Genomic DNA, 14,876 nt, shown 5'->3' with positions numbered 1-14,876 from the left:
AATAAATTTCGATGAAGTTTCTTGCAAAGTTTCTTCGACAAATCTGTATGCAAACTTCAGATTTCTATACTTAAAAGTAGTTTTCACTTGTAAACACTTGTTCTTTGTGATTTACTTTTTGAGGCGTACTGCAAAAATAACATAAATTTGTGTGCAAATTATATGCCTGTGTGACCGTAGCTGATGAATTCTATGCCCAAATTGTGTATCGTTTTATAAAAGACTTCTTTTGAACATACTTCCTATAGCCTATTTTGAAACAAGTTTAACTTGCGTTCGAATTATTTGCATGTCTGACCGCATCTTAATAACAATAACCAAAAAAAAAAAAGAATTGCTCACCACTCGAATGCTGGGCATTGGCTTTCAATTTCAGATGTGCATCGATTTATGTACCGCCATCGCCACAAATCATAACTTGGTATCAGCCACAACCACCGCCACCGAAAATTTATGTTAAGCATGAAACATGGCGCATAAATGCTAAATTCAAAATTCAAAATACACGCTCGTACTTAAGTACTAAATGCATTCTGGAGCTGACCTCTAGAGGTGTGTGCGGAAATTAATTAAACGCCGATAAGCCCAATGGTGTCGACATATTGACAGCCGCCCCAGCGACAGAGATAAAGGCCATGACCCGTGGATATGGGCGCCATAGCGCCTACAGTTTTGTGGTTGACGAGAGGATGTTGGGGAAAGGTGGAGGGGGCGGGGGCGGGGAAGGTGAACGAAAACAGGATCATTAACTTTGGCCGAGTGACCGACCAAGTACCAGTAGTGCAGGCAGCTGGCAGTTCAAGCAGCTTGTTCGCTAAATCACTGCACATTAAATGCAATTAAGAAATGATTGAAATCATAAATTAGCCCTAATTGGCCACAGGACGCGGCAGGTCGCTCTCTCGATCATAGTCAGTGCGCCGACAGGGCTGCCTATCTCCCTATCTGGCTATCAAAAATGATGGAAGGCGGGCAGGCAGGCGGGCCAGTCGGCCAAATTGTTGGGCGCAAAAGCCAAGTATTTTTAGCTACCGCAACACAATGGGCTGAAACACAATTTTTGCACCTACATTTTTATAATTCATTCGCGATTCGACCGAAAATTTAGTGTTTCCAAACAAGAATTTAATATTAAAGGAGCAATTGTTTGTTTAGTTGTTCATGTTAATCTTTCTATTAAATTAGAAATTCAAGAATGGAACGGAACAGCTCCTCTTCTTAATAAAAGACAAAATAACATAATAGAATTAAATTTTGTGGATAAATTAAGACAAAAACGTTCATACGCATTTGCATACCCATTCGTGTTTTTAAATGTATTTTCCTTTATACAATTATCAATAATTAATGCCTCTGATTAAGTTAATTTCAGCTTTTTCCACTGAGTTTTATTTATGAATATAACACCCAAAATGAGGTGTGTTTTTGTTTTTTGTATATACTATATGTATTTATATTCTTGTAGTACAAGATAAATCGATTAAGACATGTCCCGTTGTTCATTCGTCTAAATGGAAAGTAGAGAGTGCCTATAGCCTTCAAACTTGGCATTCAGGTTCCCCTAAGCCAGAGAAAGGGCAACTTATGTTTTTTTCCATGAACGGCTAGGAATTTTCTCATTTGTACAGTTCAATCTCGATAGTTCGGATGTATTTCATCACTAAAATACCACAGTTTTTTGCCGAACGACTCGTCTTAGCGATTTGGCAGAAATAAAGTGGAAGTAAAACTAAGCAAATTTTTAATTTATGCAAACGATTTTATTTATAAGGTATTTTTGCCCCCAATCTTTATGGTTTTTCGCGTGAACTGGTAATATGAATTTTCGGGCAATTCGTATACTTGTATTATCGAAATCATACTGTATTGAGAATGCAAGTTTGGATTAACTGTTCTGCCCATTGTGCAGAGCAGCCAATTTGGTGGCGGTGCGAACAACTCCAAAAGCAAACAGAGCCAGCGAAACAAGCGAAGCAGGGTGAGGGAGCGAGAGGGAGAGGACTGCCCAGCCCATACATACATGCAATGATGCCGATGTCGATGCCGATGCCTGCTCCCGAGCAGCGCGGCTTGCTCGCTGTTTGCCTGCGGGCTGCGAAATACGCGAAATGCCGCCGCAAATAACAACAACAATAATAACAAAAACAAGCACATACCAAAATGTGTGTAAGTAGATGAAATTAAGATTTTTTTTATGATTAAGCGTTGAGAATTTTTGACGGCAGCGTCAGCGTCAGCGCCTGAACTGAATTTTTGTTTGTGCCGTGCGGCCGTCGTCGTTGCGCTTCTGCCGCTGCGATCGTTGGACGAGCGACGACGCAGCAACGACTATAAAAACCCAAAGGTAGGCTGTTTCCGAATTAAACTGTTAACACAAGAACGCGACAACACACCCACACCTGTCGGCTCTTCTCATTCGATTACACGCACACACACACACACACACTCTCTCTCCCACTCCTCTCTCTCACACTCCGTCACTGACATGGCACTTCCTCTAATGCGTCTGCCTATGCTGTCGCTGCTTCTGCCGCTGCTAATGCAGTTGAGCGTCGCTGCCATCGTCGGCCACAGCGCCCAACAGACGACGGAACTAAAGCCGCAACAGCAGCGGGAAGCGAAGGGAGCGGCGAGTGTTCGACTCCTGGATCGGTTCAATCATCGCTATCCGGACGGCAGTTACGAATATCGCTTCGAACTGGACGATGGCACCGCACGCTACGAACGCGGATACTTCGCCCTCATCGATCAGGTTAAGACGCTAATGGTGGTCGGCTATTACTCCTATCGCATGCCCGATGGACGTTACATCACCGTCTTCTATAATGCCGATCAGTTTGGCTATCGGCAGAATCAATGTGAGTACTCAGTCATTATGCATATACGTGTATGTATATTATGACTATTATGTGCATGATTCAAATTGTGAAAGTGACAATTTTCGAGACGACCAAGTGAATTTAATGATCAATGATAAAGCTAGCACGTATGAACGTGCAAAAAAAAAAGTTTTTAGAAGCACTATATTTTAATTTCAACACCAGTTTTTAAATATTCTTACAAGTGAACGAAAGAAAATCCAAAATACGTTTTTGGAATAGAACACATTTCTTTTCCTGGAGAGCAAATACTTCTTTTAGCATTTGGCATTTAAGGACTGTTCTAGTTTTTACAAAGTGAAGTGCAAATTATTTGTCTGTCTGACCAACCACCTTATTCAGAGATATTTTTAATTTCGTTTTTGCAGAATTTTCGAAACGCGAAAAGTGAATATATTTATTTGTGTGTGTTGGTGTTAATTGCCGAAACAAAAATGGATCACCCTAAAGCTTCTTCACACACTCCAAATAATAATCATAGTAGCAGAAGTAGTTTTGAAATATTTTGATAGTAGCATATTACACTTTGAAGCTTGAGAAAATCAAATATAATTTAATCAAGATAATTTGAGTATTTGTAAAATGTGTAAAATATATCCTTTCGATCTGAATTTAGTACATTACATACATACATATATCGTATGTAGATTATTCAAGAATTCATAAGAAAGATAGAAATATTTAGAACCCTTTCTTTGATAGCAGTATTTCTTTTAAAAAGAATGTGACTTCTGCTTATTTTTCACATTTATTGGTATCCAACAGGATAACAGTGAGTTGATTGCTAAATTACTGATCTTTTGACTAATTTTTAACTATTTTATTGGGATTATGGCTTAGTGGTCATAATTTGACAGCCAAATTGTTAATCTCTTAACTACTTTCGCATTCTAGCAAAGTATTTAAACAAATAATCGCACCTGATAGGAAAGCTTCGTGTTCTTAACTATATTCATACTCTTGACTATATTCATACTACTTACTTGTAGCTTTACTATTCACAAGATATTTGAGCTGCGAAACATTGTGTCTACACAGATCATCCATTATGCTGTACATGCTTCTAAAGGCCAACATCATCTAATCAATCTTTTTAGCCATCACGCCGCAGGTGTATCCGAATTTGCCGCGATCCATCGATGTGCCCGGCCACAGTGAGGCATTAAGCTCGACGTCGCGTCAACAGCAAAAAGAATCGGGCAGCTATTATCCGGCAACATCCACGCCCCGGGCAGCGACGTCGTCATATACGTTGACGTCGTCGTCGACGTCGGCGCTACCTACGCGTCGCGGCCGCTTCTGAGGCGGCATCTGGTCATGCACGAATAATTATAGCTTCAACTCCCAAATTTTATTTTATTTTTTTGTTTTTGTATTTCGATAAATACGAGTATATACATATATTATTTTAATAATTTTTTCTTTTACAATTAAATGGTATTAAAAAATAATAAAAAAATGTATTAAGGCAAAGCGCAAAATTATGAATTTATTATTGATATTATTGGCCTGTTTTATTTTTATTGCCGCGCTGCACTTTTCTGCCTGCACCCCCACTCCTGCCCCAGTCCCCCTTCCGTCCCCTTCCTTCCCCGCCCGATGCACTGGGTAGGGATTTTTGCGACTTTTCGAAAGTCGCGCCGTCGACAATTTGGCAATAAATTCAGTGCAAAGCGACCCAATGCTGGGCAATAAAACATACACACAAATGTCTTTCTGCAGCTGTCTGTGTATCGCCAGCGCTTAAGTCTTGTATATACATACATACACATATGTATGTATGTATGTATGCACTCGTGTATGTTGCCATATTTTTGCATTGAGCACATTTTTAACACTTACACAGAAATGAATTACAATTTGCGGTGGCTGCTGTTGCAACCGCTGGAGAGCCAAAAGATTTCGGCTCAAAGCAATTAAAGTCATGCCACATACATACACACGTATAGTATGCATATACATACATACACTTACACACACATACACGCTCACACACATATATACAGCTGCATGTGCGATGTACGATGTGCGAAGGTCTATGCATCATAAATTTATATGTGCAGACAGCTTACAATTGGTTCACACGTAAGAGTCGTCCTTCGATTAAAGCCAGACGACATATTAATGTGTTGCCAAAGGCCCCACCATACTATGATATAAGAGGTTCAATTCACAACGAATATAGTAATCAGCGTACATACTATGTGGGGGGATCGGTCGGTGCCTCAACTTCATAACTTATAGATGCCATAAGATAAACGTTCTACATGCAGTTCTTTCGATTGCATGCTTCAACCTCTACCCCACGTAGAAAGGATTTTTGTATGTATATGCCTGCATTCTGTAATAATAGTGAAGGGATAAGTATATACTTTTTACTCATTAACATGCTTTTATATTATTTAATACATTTTAAAGCTTGTTTATTACATTACTAGCTATTTACTTTTTCATTTTAGTTGTGTTTCGCCTAAAATTCTCTAAAATAGAAATTATGCAACGCAAACAATAAGCTGAAATATAAATTTAATTAATATTTCGAGTCACAATTTTAAAAATATTTATTAACAGTAAATATTGGAGGCTCTTTTTATACCCTGTACCCGTAGGGTAAAAAGGGTATATTAGGTTTGTGCAAAGTATGTAACATACAGAAGGAAGCATCTCCGACCCCATAAAGTATATATATTCTTGATCAGCATGGCGAGAGAAATCGATCTAGACATGTCCGTCCGTCTGTCCGTCCGTCTGGATGAACGCAAGGATCTCAGAAACTATAAAGGCTGGAATAACCAAAGTTGGCATCCAGATTCTCCTAGGTCCGAGTAAGGACGAGTTTATTTATTTTTTTTAATTTTCCCTCCCTTCCCCCGCTACAGAATTTCGTCAATAGCGTCCACATTTCAAATGCTACCTAAACCAAACTTTGCACACATAATTTATATATAATTGTCTACTGTTGTTCAATTCGGTCAATTCTAAATAACCTGGGTACAGGGTATTACACTGTCGGGCTTGCTCGACTGTAGCGTTCTCTCTTGTTTTAAATTGTATTTAACCTTATTTTAAAACAAATATATTTTAATAGTCTTACTTTTTTTGCCCAATTTATTTATTTTACTAATTTTATTTATTTTATTGTTTTTTCTTATACTTTTCCAGATTATTTCGAAGCATAACTGTCAACCTCATCTGGTTATGGTTCATCGTCGAAACGAATTAATATAGACGAGTCCGTCGGTCCATTCTTTGATCTGTTCGACTGTATGAACATCGATATCGTTTGACACATGATGGCTAAGAACATAACATTTGGTACACAGACTTGTCTTATCCCAATGCAGATCAAGTTTACTTATTGGAACGACCTATGCTGAGATCACTCTTTAGTACCAAAAACATACTTGCCTATAAGAAAGCCGGTCTGGCACGACTATAACGTCCTACTTTACACATAAGTAATACATATGGTAAGTACAATTGAAAAATAGTTACTTTAAGATCTTACCCCACTAGCGGGTCGAATTCAAGCTATATATGTTCCATTTTTTGGGCATTGCGTTGATAGAGGACTTTATGTTTTTAAAAAGTTTATTTATATTTATAAAATAATGTATATGAGTGTTATAAACATACATTGTCCAGCAACTAGGATTAAAATTAAATCTAACACTGTTGTGTGGCTCTCAATAATTCGTACCTTATTAAGAGCACACAGCAGCACACATACCGACACACACTGAAAGTTTGAACAGAAAGCTGCTGAAATGGCGCCTGGCGCAACTTAAACTGACACAACACAAAATTGTACTAATCAAAAAAATTAAATTAAATAAACTTGGAAAGCGCGCTGGCGAAAGTCTAATAAAAACAACACTTGGCGTCTTGATTCTCACACCAGCGGCATTCTTATGGCTACAAGGACTACGTTAGATGGCTAAGGAGTGGAAAAGGAAGAAGGGGCGGCGCTGAAAACAAAAACGATGGCGAAGACGAAGACACGCTTATTTCGAACTCAACGCCTTGCAACAGTTGCATTTGAAAGAAGTTAAGTCAAGTGAAGTGAACAAAAAGATGAAAAGAGAAGAAAAGAAATATAAAAGCAACTTTGGAAAGTACTAAAAGCGCCTTTTAACTTTAACACGCGTTCAAGAGACAACCACACTGGGAAGACAGAAACTCTAGCTGGGAGTGGTAGAGACACACATGTAACTACTACTACTACTACGATGGCAGGCAAGTAGTTAAAATTATCAAGGAAACTTTCCAATCACAGACAAGAAGTCTCTGTGAGTCAAAACTAATACCCAGCGCCATTCGCACTGCCTGTGATTATGAAGCTGATAATGACAATACGGGCGATGCTGATAATGGGGAGAAATCGGGTTACAAATTGCAACCTTGTTGACTTTGTTGCTAACCACTCTTTACGTCAAGAGGAAACAGAATATGCTAAGAAGTTGGTAATATATGCAACAAGCATGAAAAGCAGTGACAGACTCAATGTTTGTCCAATTGTTCGACTATTCGACAGTATGAACTGTAATATCTTACTTATTATAATAGTTATTCAGATGCATATCAAGTTTATTGCATTATTTTATATACAGAGTGAAAAAACATGCAAAGAAATGAAACAAACATTAAAAGCAATGGCAGGCTCAATGTTTGTCCAATTGTTCAACTATTCGACAGTATGAACTGTAATATCTTACTTATTATAATAGTTATTCAGATGCATATCAAGTTTATTGCATTATTTTATATAAAGAGTAAAAAAAACATGCTAAGAAATGAAACAAACATGAAAAACAATGGCAGACTCAATGTTTGTCCAATTGCCCGACTATTCGACAGTATGAACTGTAATATCTTTCTTACTATAAAAGTTGTAGATGCCAAATTTTGCCTGCAGATTTATCTTATAGAGATGGAGTTTATTACATTAGTTCATAAAAGTGGTTGTCATAGGAACGATCGGTGCAGAAATCAATTTTCATGAACTTAAACATTTCCATGCATCTATTAGTTTTGAAACGTTGACTTTTCTCAGTTGTGAATTTGTCGCATGCACTTCACTTTAACATTCTAAGTACTTGTTGCCTATTAGGAATCGCAAAATAAATACTGTAAGCAGCGCACAACAAGAACATATTAAGCGACACTCCACAAGTGAGTACTCTTTCAAGAACACGTACATACTCGTACTCGTATAGTATGTGCTGCTTTACACTCATACTCGTAAGTAGCATCCCCCCTCACATCCAGTAACTGACTCGGTCAGTGTCAAGTGCCAGCTGTTCGCATTCAGTCAGTTCGCACTTGGTCAGTCTGTCACCGAGAATCCCAGCCGACGGCGTCATTAGCACTTCGCTCGACTAAGCAGCATCAAAGAGCATCTCAACTTTATAATGAGCTCTGTTAAAGACACGTGCTCGGGTCTGCGACAGGACCAACATCCTCGCGCACGTGTATGCCCAGCTCCAACAACCCATTAAACAGACATAAAAAAACACATTTTATTAAAGTAAAGGGAAATAATACGAGTACTTCTGCAGCACTCAGAGAATATGAATGGATTGTCTAAGGTTCGTCCGCTGTTCCATGACAAAGAAATCCTAATATTATTATACAAGTATAGCTTTATTGTAACATTGTATAAAACTATAAAATACAATAAAGTAAAATGTATAAAGTAGAACGAATGTCAAGTCGAGAAATACTTGTGTAATCTATCCACTTGATAGTATTGTGGGCCAACATTTTTGTTAAAGTTCTGAAACATACACAAGTAACTCGACTTATTTCAACTTCTCGATAAAGTTCCAGAAAATTGTTAACTAACGAGACAGTCTTAAGGCCAATTCTTCCACTAATCTTGCAACAAAGTAAGATAAATTTAAGACAGGAAGCATTCAGTTTTGCTTTCATTTAAAAAAAAATTGTGAAGAACTTTATGGTAAAATATAAAATATCAAACAAAGTTAAATATCAACGGAAGAGGAACGAATTAGAATTGCTTACTACCTTCTATTCTCTATTTACTTACTGTGTGCGTCATATACATTATTTATATGACCGATCTCCCTAAGTCTTAAGTCGAAAATATTATCTCTTTAAATACAGGCAGTAAACATCTCGATTAGTATTGAAAGCATGTATGCTTTTCTATAAAGTTTCAAACAAGTTTTCTGAATAAATGAACTTTTCAAATATAAAAAGAAAACGCAGCTAGAAGTATTCAGAATATTCCACAATAAATTAAGGTAAAGCCCCCTTTTGACAACAAAATCGTGTAGGAGCTGTGTGGAAAAAACAATAACATGAAGAAAGCTTTAGCTCCAGTTATAAAGACATTAGCAGGTTAGTGTGGTTTCTGCATCTATCTGGGCATCATTCAAGCCATTTTACTCTTCATCTTTTATATCTCAATCTAAATTGGTACACCAATGCTTTTCTCCAAGTGTTTTTTGCGTCCAAGTAATAGTAGCCTTAAGTTTAAATATAATCAAAACGCAATAAATATTGTAAATGTGACAAAGCAGCCAAAGTTTAACTAGGACGTGCCCAAAGCCCATGAAAGTGAAACAGGGCCAGCGACGAAAAGGATGGGGAAAAAGGGCAGGGACAAGCAGGAAATGGCTGCAAAATGTTTGCATGCTGCGGCAACACAACAACAACAACAACAGTAGCAGCAACAACTGTAACAAGAACATGAAAAACACGAAGCAAAAAGTGCAAAAATAAATAAAACACCGCAAAAGGATAAAGAATAAACAAAGGAAAAAATTGTGTACGGCGCAGCAGTACGTGAGCAGAAAGGATGTGGGGGAGGTGGGTAGAGGGGGGCAGAAGGGGGCAGCTACGACAAAAAATTAAATATAAAATGCAAAAATGGCTTTTAAGCAGCGAAAGTCGCGTTTAGTTGCGGCATCAAGGCAGCAGGCAGGAGCACATGTCCTGCCGAGGCTGAGTGCCTCTGCAAGTGTGCGTGTATGTGTGTGTGTGTGTGTCTGTGTGTATGCACTTCATCAAGGTCCGCAGCAAAAGCCAAAACAAAAAAAAAAACCGTCAGTCTACAACATGCCGAACACGATATACCCTCGAAACAGCCACAAGTCTTTCGAAACCAAAAATCATTCCACTAATCAAATAATATAAATGGCATTTGTTCAAAATTATTTTCAAATTATTAAAAGCCAAGCATATATTTTTTTAAATATCTAAACAGTTCTAAGTTAAATGCTCAATTGAAATATTTTAGATTTATATGAATTATGAAAAAAAATAAACGATTTTCTAAGAGAATATCAACCATAAAGGTGAGAAAACAACGCTCCCTCTAAGGGCTCGGAAACCTCCCAAAATCTCAAACCTCTAATGCCTCAAAATAGTTTAAACCATGCCATATTTGTAAAGCAACTCAAAAAATATTTTTGAGCAGTTCAATCAAGTATACAATTATAAAGCCCACACATACAAGTATTGAGATAATTAAAAAGATTGGATCGTTTTATTTTCAGGAAAAATCTTAAACAAACTTTCCAAGCACAAAGCAATTTAAATCCTATGAATTAATTAGGTCTGTCAGTAGGTGTTCTGATTATAAACTTTCAGTGTTCAATGCTTGAACAAAAAATGTTCACAAAATGCGAAATACTTAAGCAAAGTAAGAGTTTTCAAAGTTTTCTGTTGCATCAAATCGTGGAACACCACAAAAGTCCGATAATATGCTGCTCATCCCCAGGAGAAAGAATTTTTCGATAACAAACTAATCTCCCAGGCGTAAAGATGTTGTTACCTCTGGGTTAATTAAATAAGAGAGGGGAAATCGTATGTAATTAAAAAAAAAAAGACTGGCTTTTTAAGGTAGACGACAATAAGCCCTCACTTTTTACTTGTAACGCTAGGATAAGTTAATAAATAAATAAATATATAAATAATTAAAATTGTCAATTGCGTAATATCCACTGAAAAATTAATATAGGTGGTGACTTCTAATGCCATCCAAGTCTGGGGCACTGTCCCGAGGACGACTTGTTGCTGAAGATCAAGGAGCTAGTCGTATTCTGATAATTGAACTACCCATTAGTCTAATTGACGCCCAACTGAATAATCATAGCAGCAGGTTTGCTAAACGATTTTCCCAACATTCTAATTCTGCGGCGTTATTGTTTCAGTTAGAAACGGTTGAGAAGCTTGCTAAGGCTTAGTACCTATTCTTTTTCTTTTATTCTTTAACACCCCATAATTATGGACTGATAAGAAATATTTTGCAAATAAAATCATTCGTAGGTGTGTGTTTAATTGTATTGTGCGTTAATTTTTAATCCATTTTCAACAAATTGCTAGCAATCCCAAAGCGCAGAGTCGAATCCTAAAAGTATGCAGCTCTGAATTTAAATTCTTTTTCATTTCCACTCAATGGTCAATTAATTTGTAAACGTTTCGATATTTCATTTCAAATGAACGAATGTCTTCAAAAAGTAGAAGCAAGAAATTGAAACGTTTTGAAATCACACTAGCTGCTAAAATGTGGGAATACAAGTAAGTCACTTTTTGTTTAGTTATTAGTGCTTTATAGTTGACAAGGTATAGCCTTAAACTATACCACGTTTATCGAAAATGTTTAGAGTGCATGCAGTTGGCTCGAGCCTCAACAGCATTATAGCTAATTGGCGTCACTCGGTTGGTGGCATTGTCATATGCATTTATGCAACCAACAGGCAGCATTCTGCTGGCTGCAGCTGCATAATGAAATTTGCGGAGGTCCAAAGTTGTCTTAAGTCGGTCTTAAGCCACAAGGTCCAGAGGACGCGGTGTGTGGTCTGTAGGGTGACAATGTTAAGCTATTGTGGCTGTATCCGTGGAATGTGGAAAGTAGTTGTGACGGTGGCAGCGGCACTGGCACTGGCCCTGGCACTGGCAGTGGCAGTTGCAGTCAGCCATCGCTGTTGCCTGCCACTCGCATTTTTAAAAGGCACACTAACTAACTTACTTTGTTTACGGAAGCGGAAATTAATTATTTTACGTGCACGCCGCAAATTATGCTATGCAGGGGACAAAAAAAAATATCATAAAAATTTCAACATTTCTTTTTTGCTTTTGCGTTACTGGCTTAACATTTTCTTTTTATTTGAGGCTTCTTCTATGTCGCATCTTTAATGCATTTTACAGGTATGTGTGTGTGTGTGTGTGAGTTCGATCTGTAACACTCAAGACTCTTGGCTGGCACTATTTTAGAAATTTTCAATATCAAATAAAAGCACAACTATTGTATCCGAAAGCTGCCTTAATAGGAAGTGTTTGTGTCTTTTTTGTTGCTGATTCTTGCTGTTGTGACGATTGTGTTTATTCATTATAAGTGATTACCATGTTGGAAGAGTTAAATTCCAGCATGCCTTGCTTAACCACGTGAAGTGTGCCCACAACTGCCTGTTGCTCAGTTTCTTCTTGCCCATCGCTTTGCTGCTCATCATCGTCTAGCTCATCATCTTCATCTGGCTCATCATCATCTGGTTCGTCATAATCTTGCTCGTCATAATCTGGCTCATCATAATCTGGCTCATCATCTTCATCTGGCTCGTCATAATCTGGCTCATCACCATCTGAGTCATCATCATCTTGCTCATCATCGTCTTGCTCAACAGCCTGCTCATTCTCTTCTACCTCCAGATCCTCGTCATCAACTTCTTCGTCGTTGTTATGCTGCTCCCACTGCTCCAATTCTTCACGCCAAGCAGTCTGCTCCTCCAGGAGTCGTATCTTTTCGTCATCAGAGATTGGAGGGCACTCGACTGGAAACTCTTCCTCGATCAGATGATGATGATGATGATGATGATTATGATTATGATGAACATGTTCGCCCATCACTTCCTCGTTCGGCACATCGTCACTGAACGCATTATCTGGCGTTTGCAAAAGACTGACCCCGTGAGAACCCGGATGGTGAATATGATGATTATCTGCTCCTATACTCTCCACTTTACATTTAATAATTCCAATTTCGTGGGCATCTGACTCCCAACCAACCTCACGATGACGTATGAGATTAAACAATTTTTGCGTCAGCGCGCTATTCAGTCGTCCACCATCCAATGCCTCCTGTAGATAACTAAATGCGTAATCCATTTGAACGGCATAGTGCTCCTCCATTAGCGGTCCATATATACGCAACTCCTGATGCAAGAGCCCAATAGGCACGTTCTTCGAAGTCTGTTTTCCCAACTGCAATTCACGGGCTACAAGCAGCAGCAGATCGAGTAGCTCCCCCTTCTCGTACGCATGAAACTCCAATGGACCAATGGCGGTAGCCAAGTGATTGATGTGGTGGTGATTTGCCATTTTGCAACGCGCGGACAAGTGTACTAAGGGAGAGAGGGGGACACATACTGATAAGTATAACAACTGGCACAACTAGGGAGAGAACCGAGTCCAATACATACCTAAGGCGAATCTGCAAGTCCTCAAAACACGAGCTTAGCACACTAAACGGAAAGTTCCAAAATACGAGAAACTTATTGAAAAATTTACAATATATTTGTATATATATTTTTGTGTTACGTTTGTTGTTTTTCACTGTACGAAGTCTGAGCGCTGAATAATGAAAATTCCAGTTGAGCTCGAACGTGATTTTTAGAAAACGTAAAGCATCCTTAGATTGTGAAAGAAAAAGTCTTATATATTTTACATTACAACTAAAAAGCATCGTATACCCTAACAAATTCTCTCAACAAAAAACTCTTGTTCTTTTGCATTTCAAATATTTCAATGATATCCAGGATATTAGAAGGAAATGTATGCATCAGGGCTCGGATGCAGATTGTTCATTCTGTACTACAGAATTGTTCAAAACTTGGTTTCGATCATTAAAGTGGTTTGTAGACATCTCTCGAAAGGCAACTGGAAAGAAAGAGAATTCAATTTCCATTGACTTGAAGCTCAAGAGACATGTTCAGAAATTTATGGACAAACAATTAACATTTAGTTTGTGATCAATTTTGTTTACCGCCATATCTGCAACTTATCTGAAATAGCATGTTAGTGAGTTGATAAGCAAAGCATAGATAAGCTGCAGCTTAAGCTACAATTTTCAAATATTCACTGGACACGCCAAAACTATTTTATTGGTTGGTCATCTTGGCAGTTGCGTTCCGGCACTTTATCCTTGCTCTTATTTGCTTGTCATCTCTACGTGCCGTAACACATTGCCGGGCAGCTCTTTTTAACGCCCCTTGTAATTATCACTTTAATGAACTTTGCTATTTTGATAGTACCCCGGGCAATGGAATGCCCGCGAGCAGAGCCTGTCTGCTTGCCACTGAGTGACAGCTTTAGTTTCAACTCCACAGCGCCAGATCCTGCTCCACAGGCTGCAGTTTTCAACTCACTGTTGCTGTGCGAGGCCAGGTGGCCGCACCGTAAACGTGAACGCCATTGTGTGTGCAACGTTTTGTTGCCTTGACTTTTATTAAGGAATAAAATTAGTAGGAAAGCGTGCCGGGCACGTAAAGCAGAGAAGGCGAAACATGGCCAGAAAAGCAAGCAACCGAGTGAGAGCCAGAGCCAGAGTCAGAGTCGGGGACAAAAAGTTGGCTGCAATGGCGCACAACTTAAAAGTGTAATATGAAACGAATGTGCACAAAATAATGCCAGATAAACGCGCCAATTTCAAGCGGCAACAACGGCTCCCTTTGTTTGCCAGCCTACCCAGCCCTCCAATGCAATGGCCAAGGCTGAATAATGAGCCCCCACACACATAAGTTCTGGCACATAATTGCTATAAAAGATTGCTGCAGAGAGGACTGTACCCCTGTTTGTTCGAGTAACGCCAGCTCCCCCAATGCTAATTCAACTAATTCTAGACACCGATCCACTCGAAGCTCGAGCTCATAAACGGCCTCCTTTGTGGTTGGCCAAAAGCAAGCTACTGCGTTAGCTACCGGTAGCTAGTCACTTTGTTAGTTAGTTACTTTGAAAGTTACTTACTTCATTAGC

The 14,876-nt window shown here is 38.6% G+C and overlaps 2 protein-coding genes across 2 annotated transcripts; one reads left to right on the top strand and one right to left on the bottom strand.

Moving 5' to 3' along the window:
- The first annotated feature begins 2,485 nt into the window (after positions 1-2,485).
- Positions 2,486-11,092, top strand: LOC115627400 (larval cuticle protein 16/17). Its single transcript, XM_030523055.1, has 3 exons — positions 2,486-2,858; positions 3,977-4,110; positions 11,060-11,092. Exons 1-3 carry the CDS (start codon positions 2,486-2,488, stop codon positions 11,090-11,092), a joined length of 540 nt encoding a protein of 179 aa, XP_030378915.1.
- Positions 11,093-11,982: 890 nt separating this feature from the next.
- Positions 11,983-13,446, bottom strand: LOC115627307 (sarcoplasmic reticulum histidine-rich calcium-binding protein-like). The gene is made up of 2 exons (XM_030522950.1): positions 13,325-13,446; positions 11,983-13,246 (listed from the first exon to the last, which is right to left on the bottom strand). Exon 2 carries the CDS (start codon positions 13,221-13,223, stop codon positions 12,231-12,233), a length of 993 nt encoding a protein of 330 aa, XP_030378810.1. The 5' UTR covers positions 13,224-13,246; positions 13,325-13,446; the 3' UTR covers positions 11,983-12,230.
- Positions 13,447-14,876: the final 1,430 nt, after the last annotated feature.

This window comes from Scaptodrosophila lebanonensis, unplaced genomic scaffold (assembly GCF_003285725.1).
Source record: "Scaptodrosophila lebanonensis strain 11010-0011.00,11010-0021.00 unplaced genomic scaffold, SlebRS2 tig00000092-arrow-pilon, whole genome shotgun sequence".
Classification (NCBI taxonomy): Eukaryota; Metazoa; Arthropoda; class Insecta; order Diptera; family Drosophilidae; genus Scaptodrosophila; species Scaptodrosophila lebanonensis.
The sequence above is the reverse complement of the archived record's forward strand: the minus strand, read 5'-3'. Positions and strand labels throughout refer to the sequence as shown.

Excerpts from the sequence above, each read along its gene's own strand:
- LOC115627307 (XM_030522950.1), bottom strand. The coding sequence starts at position 13,223 with ATGGCAAATCACCACCACATCAATCACTTGGCTACCGCCATTGGTCCA.
- LOC115627400 (XM_030523055.1), top strand. The coding sequence starts at position 2,486 with ATGGCACTTCCTCTAATGCGTCTGCCTATGCTGTCGCTGCTTCTGCCG. Across the intron at positions 2,859-3,976 it reads TGGCTATCGGCAGAATCAAT|CCATCACGCCGCAGGTGTAT; the intron begins GTGAGTACTCAG and ends CAATCTTTTTAG. Across the intron at positions 4,111-11,059 it reads CGGCAACATCCACGCCCCGG|TTAGAAACGGTTGAGAAGCT; the intron begins GCAGCGACGTCG and ends TTATTGTTTCAG.